The following is a 17,125-nucleotide window of genomic DNA, read 5'->3' as shown; positions in this document are numbered from 1 at the left end:
AAATCTGTTGCTAATCAGGAATGAACGAAAACACTCAAACTCGCGGAATTAAAAGATGCTTTTTGTCCGTTTATACTTACATTTACATTAAAAAAAAAAGTGAAGACATCTGAACCCTTCGAGTTGAAACCTTACCTCTGATCATCATCTTACAGACGATGGTTTAGTCTGTTACTATAGAAACGATAACCTGTAATTTGCCTTAAAGCTGCTGTACCTCCTTCTGGCCAATCACAGTCCAGTATTCCGTTTACAGTGTTAAAACCCTGCCTTGATGGAGTCCTGCGTCCCGTATCTGCTCCTGGATTGGTTCAAACTTGTCTTTATGTTCTCTGAGTCTGAAGGAATTTAAAGAACGATGATAATGAACAGTGGTCTTTTAATCAAATTAAATATTGATATTGTTGACAGGAAACAGACGCAAAACAAGCTGAAGTAAAAATATGGCACGTGAGGTCACTTAAATAAACCTGATCTCCTTCATCCACCTTTCCTGAATCTCCAACCCTGAAATCATCTACTGCTCTTCTCCCAGACGCAGAGCTTTAAATAAACACAAACCTGAAGCATCATGGAAGCTGGTCAGCGTTTTGTTTTTCTAACAAACCCAACCCGGCTCCACCCAGACTCCAGTCCATGATGTCCTACATGATTGAAGGCTTCAGCACGGGCTTTGCTGAAGGTCACAATTACTGTGTGTGTGTGTGTGTAATTATAACACATATCCTTGCTGGAGGAAAAATAGACCAGGACCTTCCCTGAAACACGACAATAAAAGACACACACACGACTTTTACCGTCATTACATCACTCCAGCTGGAAAGTGGGGACCAAAGAAGGAAACAGACGTGTCGTGTACGATGAGACGTGAAGGTACAGACCAACACCACGAGACACGGACGAGAAGATACGAGCTGTGAAGTTAGCGTAATTAGGCTGATTATTGAGCAGCAGGTAGAATAGCACAGGAAATGTAAGTAATGTAACTTCCTGTGTAATCGTTGACGGAATTTCAGCTTCCATGGTGTTTGTTTATTATTTGTAGCAGCACAAGAAGCTGCAGTGATTTTGTGTCATTTGGTTTATCACTGTCCCAGTCACCACTAGTGTTAGAGCTAGTGCTCGAGTTAAACAAACGAGCAACAGATCACATTTTCTGTTTCCTCTGGAGTCGAGTCGCCACCTCGCTGCCTCGCTGCTCTCCGATGCCCCTGAACACCGTGGGCCATGCCACCAACTCCTACCACTTATTAGCAGCAGATGGTGCAGCCATTTTGAGAAGGTGATTAAGAGCGAGCGTGCCGGGGTCTGATCAGGACCAGATAATGAGTCACGTCTGATCCGATTCACATACGGAACAGCGTGGGCTTGGACCTGGACGCTAAATCACACGTTTCCATAGTAACCACTTACACAAGTGCCGTGAAAACCAACACTTCACACTGTGCAGCTGGATAATAAACAAATACAACGTAACATTCTTTATATTCACACACGGTACATTTACCAAAGAAATCAATAACAATAAATAAATAAATGTTGTTGATCAACTTGGCAGAGGTTTTTTGCGCCGGACACCCTCCCTGACGCAGCCCTCCCATTTTTATCTGGGCTTGGGACCGGCACTGCATCCAGTGGCTGGGGTTTGGGCACTGGCTGGGAATCTAACCCAGGCCTTCCTCATGGTAGGAAAGAAACCTACCACTGAGCCACCAAAGCCCCAACAATAAACAAATAAACAAAGAAATAAATAGGTAAGTACGTAAGTAAATAAATAAATAAATTAAACAAAAATTAATTCAAGCCAATTGTGTAAATGATGAAAAAGAAAAACGGAAATGTTTACATTTAGGAGAAAATTTGTGTTTATTTATTTGTGTTTAAATGTTTATTTGGTTACAATTTAATTAATTAAATTAAGATTTTTACAAATTTTATACTTTTTTTAAATAGGAGATTTTCAGTGAATAAACAAGAAAAAAATAACATTTTAAAGAAAATAACATTTTAGTATTGATTTTGTTTTTGGATAAAAAAATAAATAGGTATCACGTCATTTACCTTTTTTTAGCGGAGTAGAAGCAGCTGATTGACTGTAGTTTTTTTTTTTTAATTTAAATTTATTTATTTATTTATTTTTATTTCTGTTTTAAAGACATTTTGTAGCTAAATGATTTATTGTGGTACGCATCGTTTCTTCTACAAAATTATCTTTTTCATTTTCTTTTGATTTTTTTAATTATTTATAATCTAGTCTTAGTATCAAGTTCTAATTGTGATAGTTCTTCCTGAGTTTTTCCTCACTGTTATGTGCGTCGGTTTTGCTCCGCCCACTTTTCCGCCCGTCACACACTACACAACAGCGTGTAGCTACACAACCTCCGGCTAGCTGCTGGTCGGACACACAGCTGTGGTGTGTTTGTTGATGAAGCGGACAGATCCTCCACGCTCGTCTCAGGTTTCTCCAAGGCGGGAATAGGAGTGATGATCAGAGTGACCGCCGTATTAATTCTCCTTCATTTCCGAACACACAAACATGGAGAATGTCCATGAGTCTGGAATGACCTCATCACACAATGATTAGAATCCAGAGAAGTCATGTGACCCATTGGACCACCGGTACATTCCTTTAGACTTTCATTCATGCTGTAAATGTTTCGAAACATTACTTCATGAAGTTTCCTGACACTGGAGACTCCTTCCAGAATTGCTCCATGTGCTCACTTCTTGTTACTATAGAAACGATTGTGTGCTAGAACATACGAGTCGCCTTTCTCACACACACACACACACACACACAGTTATTAGAGTTATTAGTTATTAGAGCACTACTCGACTCCTGCTCTCAGTACAGCGTTATTGAGTCTGAAACACTGCTTCTGTTTACTGTGTGTTTAGTGAAGGTTCCCACAAAGCTGGTTTTTGTCTGATTAAAAAACTCTAAACTGAATCACTCTGGGACCAAAACACCACTCAACATCTTCCCCTGAACATCTGCCCCTGAACATCTACCCCACTGACTGATAATTCTGTGGCCTTGTGATAGTGTGTTGCTGTATTTGTGTTTGTGTGTGTTTGTGTTAGTGTGTATGTGATACTGTGTGTGTTTGTGTCTTAGTATGTGTGTTTGTGTTAGTTTGTGTGTGTGTGTCTGTGTTAGTGTGTGTGTGTTTATTTGTGTTAGTTTGGGTGTGTCTGTGTTAGTGTGTGTGTGTGTTTGTGTTAGTTTGTTTGTGTGTCTGTGTTAGTGTGCGTTTGTGTGTGTTAGTGTGAATGGGTATGTTTGTGTTAGTGCGTGTTTGTGTGTCTTAGTATGTGTGTTTGTGTTAGTGTGTCTGTGTTAGTGTGTGTATTTGTGTTAGTGTGTATGTGTGTGTGTTTGTGTTAGTGTTTGTGTATGTGTGTTAGTGTGTGTTTGTGTATGTGGATTTGTGTTAGTGTGTGTATTGAGTGACTGCTTCAGAATAAATACTCTATAAATCTAATCTGTTGCGAGCGTTTGCCCCACAGATGTGTGTCATGGTGTGTGTTTGTGTATGGGAGTGTGTTTGTGTATGGGAGTGTGTTTGTGTGTGTTAGTGTATGTGTGTTTGTGTTAGTGCGTGTTAGTGTGTATTTGTGTTAGGGTGTGTATTTGTGCATTTGTGTTAGTTTGTGTGTCTGTCTGTTTGTGTTAGTTTGTGTGTTTGTCTGTGTTAGTGTGTGTGTATTTGTGTGTGTGTGTTCGTGTTAGTTTGTGTGTCTGTGTTAGTGTGTGTTTGTGTGTTTAGGTTAGTTTGTGTGTTTGTGTTAGTGTGTGTTTGTTTTAGTGTATGTGTGTTTGTTTGTTAGTGTGAGTGGGTATGTTTGTGTTAGTGTGTGTTTGTCTGTGTTAGTGTGTGTGTATTTGTGTGTGTGTTCGTGTTAGTGTGTGTGTTTGTGTGTTTAGGTTAGTTTGTGTGTTTGTGTTAGTGTGTGTTTGTTTTAGTGTATGTGTGTTTGTGTGTGTGTTAGTGTGAGTGGGTATGTTTGTGTTAGTGTGTGTTTGTCTGTTAGTGTGTGTGTATTTGTGTGTGTGTTCGTGTTAGTTTGTGTGTCTGTGTTAGTGTGTGTGTTTGTGTTTAGGTTAGTTTGTGTGTTTGTGTTAGTGTGTTTGTTTTAGTGTATGTGTGTTTGTGTGTGTGTTAGTGTGAGTGGGTATGTTTGTGTTAGTGTGTGTTTGTGTGTCTTAGTGTAAGTGTGTTAGTTTGTGCATGTTTGTGTGTGTGTGTGTTTATCGAGTGACTGCTTCAGAATAAATACTCTATAAATCTAATCTGTTGCATGCGTTTGCCCCACAGATGTGTGTGATGGTGTGTTTGTGTGTGTGTGTTAGTTTATGTCTGTTAGTGTGTGTGAATGTGTGTGTTTTTTTGAGTGACTGCTTCAGAATAAATACTCTATAAATCTAATCTGTTGCATGCACAGAAGTGTGTGTGTGTGTGTTGAGGTCAAGTGTCTCAGTAATAAAGTAGAAGACATGAAAATATCGCAGGGTTTTGTCTGCAGCATGATGTATTTTTAATGCGTCTAAATGCCTTTTAGATACTGCTCTGTGTTTTATTTAAACGTTTCTGAATGCATTTTTAATGCGCTCCAAATATCATGGATATGATTAAACGCTGCTATTTACTCCTGCATCCACTTCACAGCCTGCACAAAATCAAATCTAAGCAGCGCGCCCCGTCCGCAGTGTCTAGATTTCAGTCTACACACACACACACACACACACATACACGGCTGCTTTCTGGCAGCGCCGTTGCCATGACTCCTAAGCCGAGGTCCTCTCTGCCCCTTCGGCGAGGTTTAGTGCGGCTTTAACGACTCGAGTCCAGGCTTCTGTCTGTCCGAGTTTTCCCCCGAACCTGCTCTCTGGTCCTGACTCAAGCTCCTGTTAGCAATCCCGACGTCACGTTTTTTACGATTTACATGCGTGTAAATAGCTAAAGATCAGCAACATCGTCCATCACCAAGCAGTAGAAGAGAAATAAAACGGGCTGGAATCTAATCCGTACCAAGCAGAACACTGGATAAATGTGGAAGTGTGTCGTTTTATTTTATTTTTAATAAAACCTCTTTTAACATTGCAGCTACGTTTAATCTAACTTATAGCAGCTATAAACACTCGTTCCCTTCACCCCCTCAAACTTATACAGACAAAATCAAACAGAAAATAAACTCAAAACTTCAGACTAAAAGTCACAGCTTTAGACGCTGAACCTGGAGACTCCGCCCACGTTACACGATCGTCACGTTTAAAGCCGTCTCTCTGGTTCTGAGCCGGTGTTACGGAACGTTCTTGGACCTGGCTGTGGAAGATGAAATATCACATCAGCTGGAGAAGAGATACGGCGCATTGCTAAGAAAACTACAGGGAGGTAAAGGACCGTCTCGGAAACAATCAACCCGTCTATTCATCTCTCGCCTCCTCATAAAGCTGCTCTGAAGACGGAGAGCGGAGGAAGCTCCAGAGACGACACTCGCCTTCTTTCAATGCGACTAGACAATAAAAGAGCGACTGATAGGGCTGAGAGAGAGAGAGAGATAGGAATGAAAGCATCTGAGAGTAAAAAGTGAAGCCTCGTCCGTCTCTCTCCATATGTACCAGTCTATCACAGTCGCCATCTCTCTGACCTTTTCCAGCATACACTTCTCTCTCTCTCTCTCTCTCTCTCTTGCTCTTTCTCTCTCTTATTTTTTTTGACTCTCTCCATATTCAACCCCTGCAAGACACTTTTGTGTCTAAAGATCATGCTTTGCATGCGCACACGACGCATCCAGAGACATTTTTCCTCACTGACATTCACACCACTCTGTTTACGGGGTCCGTGACGGTTTAAAGGTTTTTGAGGACTTTGGGCATCAACATGGACTTTTTACAAAATGTTTGGTAGATACGCCTCGTTTTTTCTCACATTCCGCTCCTGGGGGAAGTTCTACATGAACTCAGTAGTGTATAGGTGTGCTTTTTAAGACATGCTGCTGTAATCAGGATGTCTGATGCTCATCGCCGGACGCATCGTCACTCGCGGGTCGTGATGTCCTTTCAGTTGGCTCCGTGCTGTTGTACACCTGGACGCTGTAGTCATGGCCTTCACCAGCCTTCAGCTTTGAACTTCTAAAAGCTTTTTATTTCTTCTTAATGCTCATTATAAATAATAAAAGTATAAATAACATCTGGAAGCGTTGACGCTGTTGTCTGTTAACGCTGTTAACGAGTTAGCGTGTTGTATTTCTAACATGCTGCTAGGGTGAGAACTCTGCAGCTCTGCCTGTGATTTCTGAGGTCAGAAGTGGACATGTTCCTCGAGTCTGTTTGGTCTTCTGGCTTGTTCGTTATGGATCTGAATGTAAAAATCAACATCTGGATTTCTGCGAAGCTGCTAATTGTCGTAGAAATAAAAACAGAACAGAATTGAATTTATTTCTCTGTCTTCTCTACAGATCAGAGGCCCCGATCCCCGCATGGCTCCAAGATATGAGGATATCGATCGACAGTACACGTCTGCACCCAGGTACGTGTGTGTGAGATCAATATCCCAGATGTAGCAGCACTTCTTGCCTTCACTCAGAGCTCTCAATGATCATTAAAGACTGTTTAACAAACCTCACTGTTTTTCTCTTTCTGAACTCACACTCTGACTCTGTTAGCGTCACTTGCTAGCTGTTTCCTCACCCAGTCCTTATTTCCCAACGTGTCCCTGCACTGCTGTTGGTGGCGGGTGTGTCATTTCAAAGCTATTTTCAAAACTTCTAAAAATGTTAGCGTCGTCATCAAATCAGCATTATCCTGAAATAAAAATCATGATGTATTTCTTCCAGCTACACCATTCCCGTCTCCGTAAACAGACTGGATTTAGCTTGTTTTTGTGTTCGTTTTTCCAGAATTATAACTGTGCTATATAATTCAGACTCCTACTAGCTTCCTCTTCTATGCACCTTGCACCGACCTGCAAAACAGGAAGTCGGACATCTTGACTTTTCCTGCTTCTTCTGCTACAAACTCTGTCCAAACATCATGACATTTAGCTCACAGCATTGTGAGACTAGCGACAAATCAATCCGATTCTCAGACACCAAACAGGAAGTAAGAGCAGTTATGTATTCACATGACTGACTTTACCGTTAACCAACGAGGTGAGATCGTTTAAGTTCTGAAAACAGGAAGTGAGGCAATATATGATATGAAGGATCTACTAATTGAGTAGATGTGCTTATGAACAAGTTCTGAGGCTTCCATGGATTCTGCTCTTCCTCTGTCAACAAACAGTGCTTGGCCCCCTTAATCGCTGCTTGCATTTACTCTATTATTATTATTATTATTAATAATACATGCAAAAAAGTAGAATATTCTATATTCACAACATCTAACAAATTCTGTAAAATGATTTGCCAATCTAGAAATAGATGCAACATAGCTCTTGTGCCACAAAATCTAGAAATGAAAAGTGATCATTTAAAAAACAATCTATGTTTACATTTGTTAAAGAAATTCACCACAGAGCTTGACAGAACATGAAGAACTCGCTGAACAAACCCCAGTACTGTCTGCATTCATCCTTAGTAAGGTCCTGCTCAGGGACACGGGGGGTCACGTTAGGGTTCCGCTCATGTTTTGGGAAATAAATTTGCACAGCAGACAGAGACGAACAAATCTGACCCTCTGTAGTTGAGACTATTCATGAACCTTTATAATTACAGCAGGACGTAGACTAAGGTGTGATTCGGGGTGAGACTCCAGTGAGACTCTGGTGAAGACTTGGGTGAGATTCGGATGAGACACGGGTGAGATTTGGGTGAGACTCTTGTGACATTCGGGTGAGACTCTGGTGACACTCGGGCGAAACTCGGGTGACATTCGGGTGAGACTCTGGTGACACTCGGGTGAAACTGATGAGACTCGGGTGAAACTCTGATGAGATTCGTGTGAGACTCGGGTGAGACTCTGGTGACATTTGGGTGAAACTCTGATGAGACTCTTGTGACATTCGGGTGAGACTGATGAGACTCTTGTGACATTCGGGTGAGACTCTGATGAGACTCTTGTGACATTTGGGTGAGACTCTGATGAGACTCTTGTGACATTCGGGTGAGACTCTGATGAGACTCTGGTGAGACTGATGAGACTGGTGACACTCGGGTGAAACTCTGAGACTCGGGTGAAACTCTGCTGAGACTCAGGTGAAACTCTGATGAGACTCAGGTGAGATTTGGATGAGACTCTGGTGACATTCGGGTGAAACTCTGATGAGACTCTTGTGACATTCGGGTGAGACTCTGGTGAGACTGATGAGACTCTGGTGACACTCGGGTGAAACTCTGAGACTCGGGTGAAACTCTGCTGAGACTCAGGTGAGATTCGGGTGAGACTCTGGTGACATTCGGGTGAGACTCTGATGAGACTCTTGTGACATTCGGGTGAGACTCTGGTGAAACTCTGGTGAGACTCAGGTGAGATTTTCACATCTGAGGTTTTGAAGAATTTCTCAGAAAGTGTTTAGACACGTGGCCACGCCCACTTCTGTTTAAATCCAGTTACAGGTATATATTCCATTTATTGCTACGAAGCTGACTGGGGAACACCTTCACCTCCACACACACACACACACACACACACAAGCTAATCCTCTTCCAAGCGGCTAATTAAATCTGGAGTGTTTGCTTTTCTGAGAGCTTTGTCCATAACCGGCCATTCACCTGATCCTCTCCCAGGAGAGAGTGTGATCTGGACAGGAAGCCCGTAAAGCTCTGCTGGCTTTGGGCCAATAGCCTAAGTGGTTCAGTGAGGCCTCGGCAAGCACACACACACACACACACACACAGAGAGGACGATGTGATCCAACACCGCTGCTGTTACGTGACGGAGTGTGTGTGTGCTGCTGTACAGGTGAATTCCACATGAGGACCACAGGAAATGGGCGTGGCTTGGACGGCTCAACCAAGGAAAAATCTAAACGTGAAAGATGATGGAAAAAAAACGTAGTGTTAGTGTTACGACGTAATCCTGTAGCGTACGAGTTTCTGTCTGAAATCTCAGACACTCATGAGAGCATCGATTTAAATTTCCTTTTTACGCCGCCGCGTGATGTCCCCCCCGAAATAAAGTGCCTCCTACTCCCCCTGCTCCTTCTACAATAAAGGCCACTTTAAACCAGATGAAATCACGTTTTTCTGAGCCGAGGTCCGTAGCTCCGTCCCCTCAGGCTCTCTCTCTCTCTGTCTCTCTCTCTCTCCTCTCTCTCTCTCTCTCTCTCTCTCTCTCGAGCCCATTTCCTTTCAAATGGCTGCGGCGCCTCGACTGCATTAGCATATATTTCCCTGTGCACTTTTACTGTGTGTGTGTGTGTGTGTGTGTAGGGGAGTGAAAGGCTGCAAGCGATTTAATAGAAGCATTAATGGTTGTTCAGCCTTCACACAGGACTCCCTCAGGCTGTAGCTGTTCCTTTTAAACGCTCTCACTGAGGATCCTCGGCGGCGTCCGAGCCTCACTGTGCGAAAGCCGCGCGCTGAGAAAGTCGTGTAACAGGTTGTTACTCATTAACGTTTAAACCACACCCACAATTCAGATCGTCCAATCGACACCTGACTCCGAGATGATTGACGGCCGAGTCTGAGGTTTGAACTCGCTGATATTAACTGACCCCTGAAAGCCCCGCCCCTTTTTCCTCACTGAGATCAGATATCCATTTTTTTTTAGTTGCGATAAACACGTTAGTTGCCAAAATGTGTAACCTAAAGCCAACTATACACTTTATACACACACACACACACCTTTATAACAGTTTCATTTCCATGTTTCACGCTCGGCTTCATGCTAGCTCCGATTTCAGACAAGATTAGACCTGTGATAGCTACATACACTTCGAGGCATGTGGGCGGAGCTTAACATGGTGGAAAAAATTTGATGTGTTAATCGTACAGTTCACGGTTTTAACGTCCAATACGACACACTCCTGAAAGACTATTAGCTACATCATCAGAACACTGAGGAGGATGTGTGAGGTGTGAGATTCTGTTGATCCTGTGAGCCAATAGAAATCATCGGGATTAAGGTCTGTTTTTTTTTTTGTTTGTTTCATTTCTACCTGAAAACGTTTAGCGTCACTGAAGCGGACGTCGTTTGTTAGCGTTTTTCAGGATATTTTAAGAGCGCTTTCGGGTTTTTTTTTTTTTTTTTTTATTCCTGTATTTCTTCTTTTCATTGTGTTACTTTGCGATTTTATTGCGTTTTCCGTCGCCACCGCCGTTCCGCTTGCGAGCACATCAAGCCGCAGTGTAACGTGGTTTGCCTCAAAACAGAGCGAGCGTAATGAAATCAGCGTTGAGGAAATGAAGCCTCGCAGCTCGGCCGTCCGTCTGCGTCACTGTGCCTCTGGGGGAAACTCCTGTCGCTCCCAACGCTAAAATATCAGCAGCCGCAGAATCGCGACCCACGTACAACAACCACGATTTCTACAGGAGGAAAACGCAGGAGGAATTCAGGCCATGAATCAATCCAGCGTTACTTTATTCCTTCTGAAATGAAGAGAAACACAGAGTCTGTGGTGATGGAGTTCTACATGTAATGAAGCAGGAGAGTGGATCTGATTTCAGACTAATCCCCTATACTCCTGAACTACCAGCTGTGTGTGTGTGTGTGTGTGTGGGATTGTACTGAGAAAGGGTGAAGTGGTCGGGGGTCAAACAAGGAACCCAGAGAGGAATTTCCTTCCGAAGATTTTGGGCAGGTGCAAGAAGTTTGGCTCATGCGAGTAGATTTCCGCCTGGTCGTAAGATGGAAAATATGTCTGTGTACAGCGCATACACACACTCTCTCTCTCTCTCTCTCTCACACACACACACACACACACACACTCAGAATTGGACGTGTACAGTTTCTCAGGGGATGGAGTGTTAATGGGAGGTGGTATGAGACAGATTGATTGCGTGACATTTCATTCCCGCAGTTCTACTTGTCTGTGTGTGTTAAGACGACTCGAGATTTATTAAAGGTCCGCTGTGTATACACACACACACGCACACACATGCGCACACACACACACATATGAGGTCAGTCACAAAGACAGGCACATGTTCATCATGATTTTATTAACGTATTCACACACGCACACACACAAAATCTAGTATATTCTTACACACACTTTGTAGAGTTTATTCCACACACACACACACACACAATGCTGCTTCATCAGCACACAGCACAGTTTCTCACAGTTCAGCTGCTGATTACAAAAGGTCACGAGTTCATGTGTGTGTGTGTGTGTGTGTGTGTTTGTTTAATACCGTAACCACAGAGCAGCTTTTCTCATTTCTCCCTCACTACAGATGTGAAGGCCCATGCGGCCTGATACCAGCCCCCCCCACCCCCCACCCGTTTACCTTTAATAAACAAACCAACACCCCGGAAGCCCCGCCCTCTTTCCTCCAACTTCTCCAAGGTGGTGTGGATGTAAAACTCTATCTCGGTCCTAAAGCCTGTAGAGTTTGTGGAGAGATTGCTAACGGAGGAACGGCGTGACATCGCGTCCCTGAGTCATGTGACCCGGATTTTAGCAGCAGCATCGAAGCACATGAATCACACAGCAGTTACCGTCATGTGGTCAGTTCTGGTTGGTTGGAGGAGGTGGTAGTGAGGTGACCTGATGACAGCTTTTGTGAAACCCCAGTTAAATTCCGTGGGAATGTGACAGATGAGTGCAGTGGGAATTATTATGTATGTTCCTCTCGAGTCCTTAAGATCATCTTCTTCACTCCTTTATCTCTTCACTCAGATTCTCTCTGACATTTCCACTCTGTCTCTGTCTCTCTCTGTCTCTCTCTGTCTCTCTCTCTCTCTCTCTCTCTCTCTCTCTCTCTCTCCTGCTGCTACGACATGATAACTCTTTATCTCACAAATTCCTTACATCTTTCCCTTTTACCCTCCCCTCCACTCTCTCTCTCTCTCTCTCCCCCTCTCCTTCACTGCCTCTCCTTCTCTCTCTCTCTCTCTGTCTCTCTCTCTCTCTCTCTCTCCCTCTCTCTCTCTCTCTCTCTCTCTCTCTCTCTCATTCACTGTCTCTCTCTCTCTCTCTCCCTCTCTCTCTCTCAGGCTCATGTTCAAGGCTGTAGTATTTCTGTTTGCAGTGCTTGGGTGGTCAGGGCTGCCAGACACACTGCCTGTGTTGCTGATGGACAGAACACACACACACACACACACACACATACACACACACACACACACACAGCCCTGTTTTAACAAGACCACATACAGTAATGATATTACTGATGAATCAGGCAGTATTGTGACCTCCACAGAAGCGCTCAGCTCAGACTTCTATAAGATTATTAACCACTTGTATGTCCAGGTGAGTGAACTTGTGTTAAAGCTCTAAGACCTTTCCCTTCTTCTATATCGGACCTCTCGGGTTCATCCCCACAGCACCGGTTCCACCTCACGGATAAACAAAGACCGAGTTCCCTCCTCTTCATCTGCTAACAAAAAGCTTTCTATTGTTCTGTTTCAACAAAGTGGATTTTTTTCCTTTCCTCTAGACGAACAGCTGTGGACGGCCACAGAGAAGCTGACCGCTACCTGAACCCTAGTCCCACCTACAACGCAAACCCAACCCCTCAGCCAGGCCCGAACCGTGTCCCTGCAGGCCGCTCCGGACCGCTCCGATATGACCTGCCCCCGTCCACCACTCCGGGCCAGCAGGGGGCGCCGAGCTACGAAGCTGCCATCAAAGCCGGCAGTCGTGCAGCTGCTGCTGCCGCCAATCAATACGGCGCATATGAGGACAGACAGTACCCCAACCATCGGACCAAGAACCCGGCCGTCGGAGCGGTGTAGGCTGATCTGGATGGAGGGCAGGAAGAGTGGGCAGGGTAATGGATCATTGTATAGCAAAAGGTTCTTCTTTCCTCTGAAACATCTACTCTCCATCCCTCTCTCCAAACTAAACCCTCTCTGCTAGTTGTCTTCAGTCCAGGTGACTACACCTGGGTTCTATGTTTTAAGTTCATCTATAGAAGTAAAGGTCAGGGTAGGTTCCTCAAGGGTTCTTTGGATAATAAAAGTAAATTGCCTTTATTTGTTACATATACATTACTGCACAGTGAAATTCGTTCTTCACATATCCCATCCTTGGAGGTTTTGGGGTCAGAGCGCAGGGTCAGCCATGATGCAGTGCCCATGGAGCAGGATGGGTTAAGGGCCTTGTTCAAGTGCCCAACAGTGACAGCTTGGCGGTGCTGGAGCTTGAACTCTGATCTTCTGATCAACAACCCAGAGCTTTAACCACGTACGCTAGCACTGCGCAGATAATAAAAGGTTCTTCACTTTAGAAAAAAAGATCTATTTAAGTCTGAAATTAAAACCATCTTCAGGCTTCCAAAATCCGTCACTCGCCAAGCTTCTTCAGTTCACCCTGAAGCTTCTGATCCATGATCATTCTAAAAAGTCGTTATCTAATAATGTACACCAGTCCTGAATGGTGCTCCTGAAAGTTCCCCAGAGCAACAACCTGAGGAACCTTTCTGCCTTCTAGATTTAACCTAGAGTGGAATAATGCTAGCAGAATCTCAGAGCTGGATCGAGTAGAAAGCAATCTTTATTCTGGAGCAGCGACAGTTAGCCTCCTTTCAGATCGGTTCTAGCTGTAGACAGATCTTCCAGAACCTCTTGTAGCAGTCGACATCTTCAGCTCATCCATACTTCAGTGAAATACAGTTGAAACACGTATCCAAAGAACCTTCAGGTTCCTCTTCTTCCAGTCTGCAACACCAACCCAGATTGGAGCTCCAGGTTTTTTAAGATTCTCCAGACAGGAAGCTGTAGGTGTCTAGACGTACCCTAGTGTTGGACACCGCTCCTGCTTCTGCTTCTCGTCTTTATCTTCCACACAGGAACATTTTACACATCCGCTTGATTTTAAAGACGACGCAAGTTCATCCAATCCTAGCTGTAGAGAAAAAAAAGAGTTCTTTATTGTTGATGTTAATATTTGTAAATATTTCTTTTCCTCTTATTGTCTCGTTCTCCAGAGAGAGAGCTTCTGGGTTGTTCCGCTTGGACAGCACTGTACTTGTTGCTATGATCCACACAGAGTTCCTGTCTCTCCGTGTCCAGTCCGGATGGAGATAACCGGCTTGTCTGCGGTTTCCCAGCTCTTTATCTGTGCGGTCATTTTCCCTCAGAACCTCAGCATTGTGGTTTTTCAGTCCGTGTTTATCTGATGACTAAACGCTCTCATTTTTCTCTCACCGCTATCCTCAACTCTCTTCTTCTTCTTCTTCTTCTTCTTCTTCTCAGCAGAATGACATGAAAATCAGGACTTAGCCTCCAACCCCCCCCCCTCTCTCTCTCAATAGTGAAGCTGTAAATCTCATTATTTTACGTCCCTTTAATGAAGGAGTGCCAAAGAAAAATATAATTAAAAAATAAATAAATAAATAAAAAAGTAGTCTGATGTGAAATTGTAAGAGAATTTAAATTGTTGAATTTTTATTTTTATTTTTTTTAATGATTTTATTTTGTGTTATTATGGTGATAAGGATCCTGTGACTTTTCTCTCTCTTTTTTATTTTATTTTTATTATTATTATTTTTTATGGTGGAGAACTTTGCACAATTTTTTTTCTTTTTTTTTTTTTTAAAAAAATGACTTCTTGCAGTATATAACTTTTTATCTTTTTTTTTTTTGTGTGTAAAAAAAAATCCAAACGCTGCCATTTTATATCTTGTGCAGTTTTATTTTTTTCATGACCGAAGTGTGAAATCGAAGCGAAATGGAAGGTACTTTGTGTTCTGCTTTTCCTTTCCGTGTATTTATTTTGAATTTTTAAGAACAAATATGAAGCCTGTGTGTGTGTGTGTGTGTGTGTGTTTCATCCAGAAGATTGTGTTAATATATTAAGTGGGCATGATGATGATGATGATGATGATGATGATGGAGTTATTTTTTTTCTCATTGTCTGGATTTCCGCATGTTTTACAGTAAAAAATAAACGTCTTGGTCACGGAGTTTTGTGCGGGCGTGTTAAGTAAACTTCGTCTGTAAGATTTGGCCTTTTCTGGTGTGGGTTAATTAAAGAATTAAAAGTAAACTCTAATTTAATTGCTGAAGATAAATTACACTTATCTGCGGCGCAGTCATTAAGGCTGCAGTGACACGGAATCATATTCCTCTAATTAAAGGTTTCCGAGCCGCTCCTGTGATTAAGGTGGAACGGATCTGTTTGGGGAATCGCACTTGATTAGGAAATTAAGCTGGAAAAGTCGGAGCTCCGGGTAAATTGGTGTTATTGAGAACTGAATTAAGGAGAGAACAAAGAAAAGAATTTGGCTCAGACTCTGACTCTGGGCTTTAACGAGACACCAAACGAAAACGGTACAAATTCATTACAATTATTTTAAGTAAAAATTCCGTTTGAAATAAAACTTTATTCTGGATCGATCTGGAGTTCGAATCCTGATGAACTCACACCTGTCCTTGGCTGATGGGAGTCTGGAGCGTGAGAGTGGGAGGGGCTTAATAGATGTCTCTGCTGTCAATCAGAGCAATGCTAGCCAATCGTAGGTATTGGTGAGGTCATGTCTGCGTAAAGAAGTCTCAGCCTTCAGTTCTTCCTCACTTCGATCATTTGTTAATAAGGCATGCCCCTAACTACTGCGGGGCGTGGCTTATTAACAAATGACCAAAGTGGGAAAGAATTGAAGGCTGAGACTTTAGTCATTTGTTAATAAGCCATGCCCCCAATTGCTAAGAAGGGGGTGTGGCTTACTAACAAATGACCAAAGTGGGGAAGAATTGAAGGCTGACACTTTGTCCATTTGTTAATAAACCACACCCCTAATTGCTAAGCAGGGGGTGTGGCTTATTAACAAATGACCAAATTTGGAAAGAATTGGAAAAATACAAACACTAAAAAAAGGAAAAAGCCTTCCCATGCCATGTTGGTGAAATGCTGTATATTTGGATATTTTCTACAGAAATGTCTTCTAGAACATCTGATGGGATTTCTAAGATAAATAAACGTAGGCGTGTTTATCATGTTTTTAGCGTGTTGGTTATCATGTTTCTAGCTGCTGGTAGTGTGATGAAGGGCGTGGCCAGTGGATGGGAATTGGCACATGACCTATTAAGGGAGAAAATGGAAACTTTTTTTACAAATATATTTATACTTAAATCAGTCCATCTCATGTAATAGAGATGTTGAAGAACATCATGTGCAGAAGTTTTTGCCCCTTCTAGACAGGGACAGAGTTTCCTCAGACCGTCCCACAGACAGGAATCACGAGAGTTTGTTTTGTGAGAGTTTTCTGAAGAACATTTTCTGATCTTCCGGAGTCGTACACATTTGAGCTACAGATTTGCCCAGATGTTTTTTTTTCCTGTGGCATCATCAAGCATCCTGATGTTACGAAGCCTGATACAGCTCCAGATTTGATCTTTTCCATCATTCACAGCTAAACGCCCGGGATTAATGCCGGATCTCCAGGAAACAAAGCTCACAATTCAGCACTTCCCATTCAGTTCAGTTTATTTATTTACATTGGACATTGTCTCAAAGCAGCTTTACAGAAGTATAGAAACATAGAGAAAGAATAAATAAATAAAAATACATTATAAAGATTAAAGTTAAGTTACTATTTTATCCCTTATGAGAAGCCTGAGGTGATGGTGGTGAGGAAAAACCATCTCCCTGAGATGATCTGAGGGAGAAACCTTGAGAGGAACCAGGCTGAGAAGGGAACCTCATCCTCATTTGGGTGACACTGGACACTAAATAATGTCAATGTAAATAATCTCCTCTCTACAACATCAACCAGGAGCTCTTGAGGAACTAATAGGTCAGTGTAGATTCTGAGGTCATTATAGACAAGCAAGCTGACAGATCAGAGACAGTGTGATGGCTCTGTCCACAGCAGTCCTGCTCTGTACCTTTGTCTCGTTTCTGTCCGTTAACCTCCTGGTCTGTTCTCAGGCTTTTGCTTGCCTCATTACGCTCCTGTTATGAGGGAGTGGAGCTATCGGTCAGAGGCTCAGCAGCTCATCAGGATGTTATCAGTCGGAGCTGGAATGTTCCAGATGGAGCTTTTATTTATTTCTGCTCAGGGACATGCTGAC

At 42.9% G+C, this 17,125-nt stretch overlaps 1 protein-coding gene across 3 annotated transcripts in view; it reads left to right on the top strand.

Moving 5' to 3' along the window:
- pard3ba (par-3 family cell polarity regulator beta a) overlaps positions 1 to 15,018 on the top strand; it is a 144,399-nt gene extending 129,381 nt beyond the window's left edge. For 2 of the 3 annotated variants that reach the window (XM_058380267.1, XM_058380265.1), the window contains 2 exons: positions 6,463 to 6,533; positions 12,550 to 15,018. In XM_058380267.1, the coding sequence (XP_058236250.1) occupies positions 6,463 to 6,533; positions 12,550 to 12,847 (369 nt within the window). In that variant the 3' untranslated portion in view covers positions 12,848 to 15,018. The remainder of the gene's footprint in view (positions 1 to 6,462; positions 6,534 to 12,549) is intronic. The other variant, XM_058380266.1, reaches the window with a different exon arrangement.
- Positions 15,019 to 17,125: the final 2,107 nt, after the last annotated feature.

This window comes from Hemibagrus wyckioides, linkage group LG26 (assembly GCF_019097595.1).
Source record: "Hemibagrus wyckioides isolate EC202008001 linkage group LG26, SWU_Hwy_1.0, whole genome shotgun sequence".
NCBI classification, from domain to species: Eukaryota; Metazoa; Chordata; class Actinopteri; order Siluriformes; family Bagridae; genus Hemibagrus; species Hemibagrus wyckioides.
Note: the sequence above shows the minus strand (reverse complement) of the source record. Positions and strands in the feature narration are given on the sequence as shown.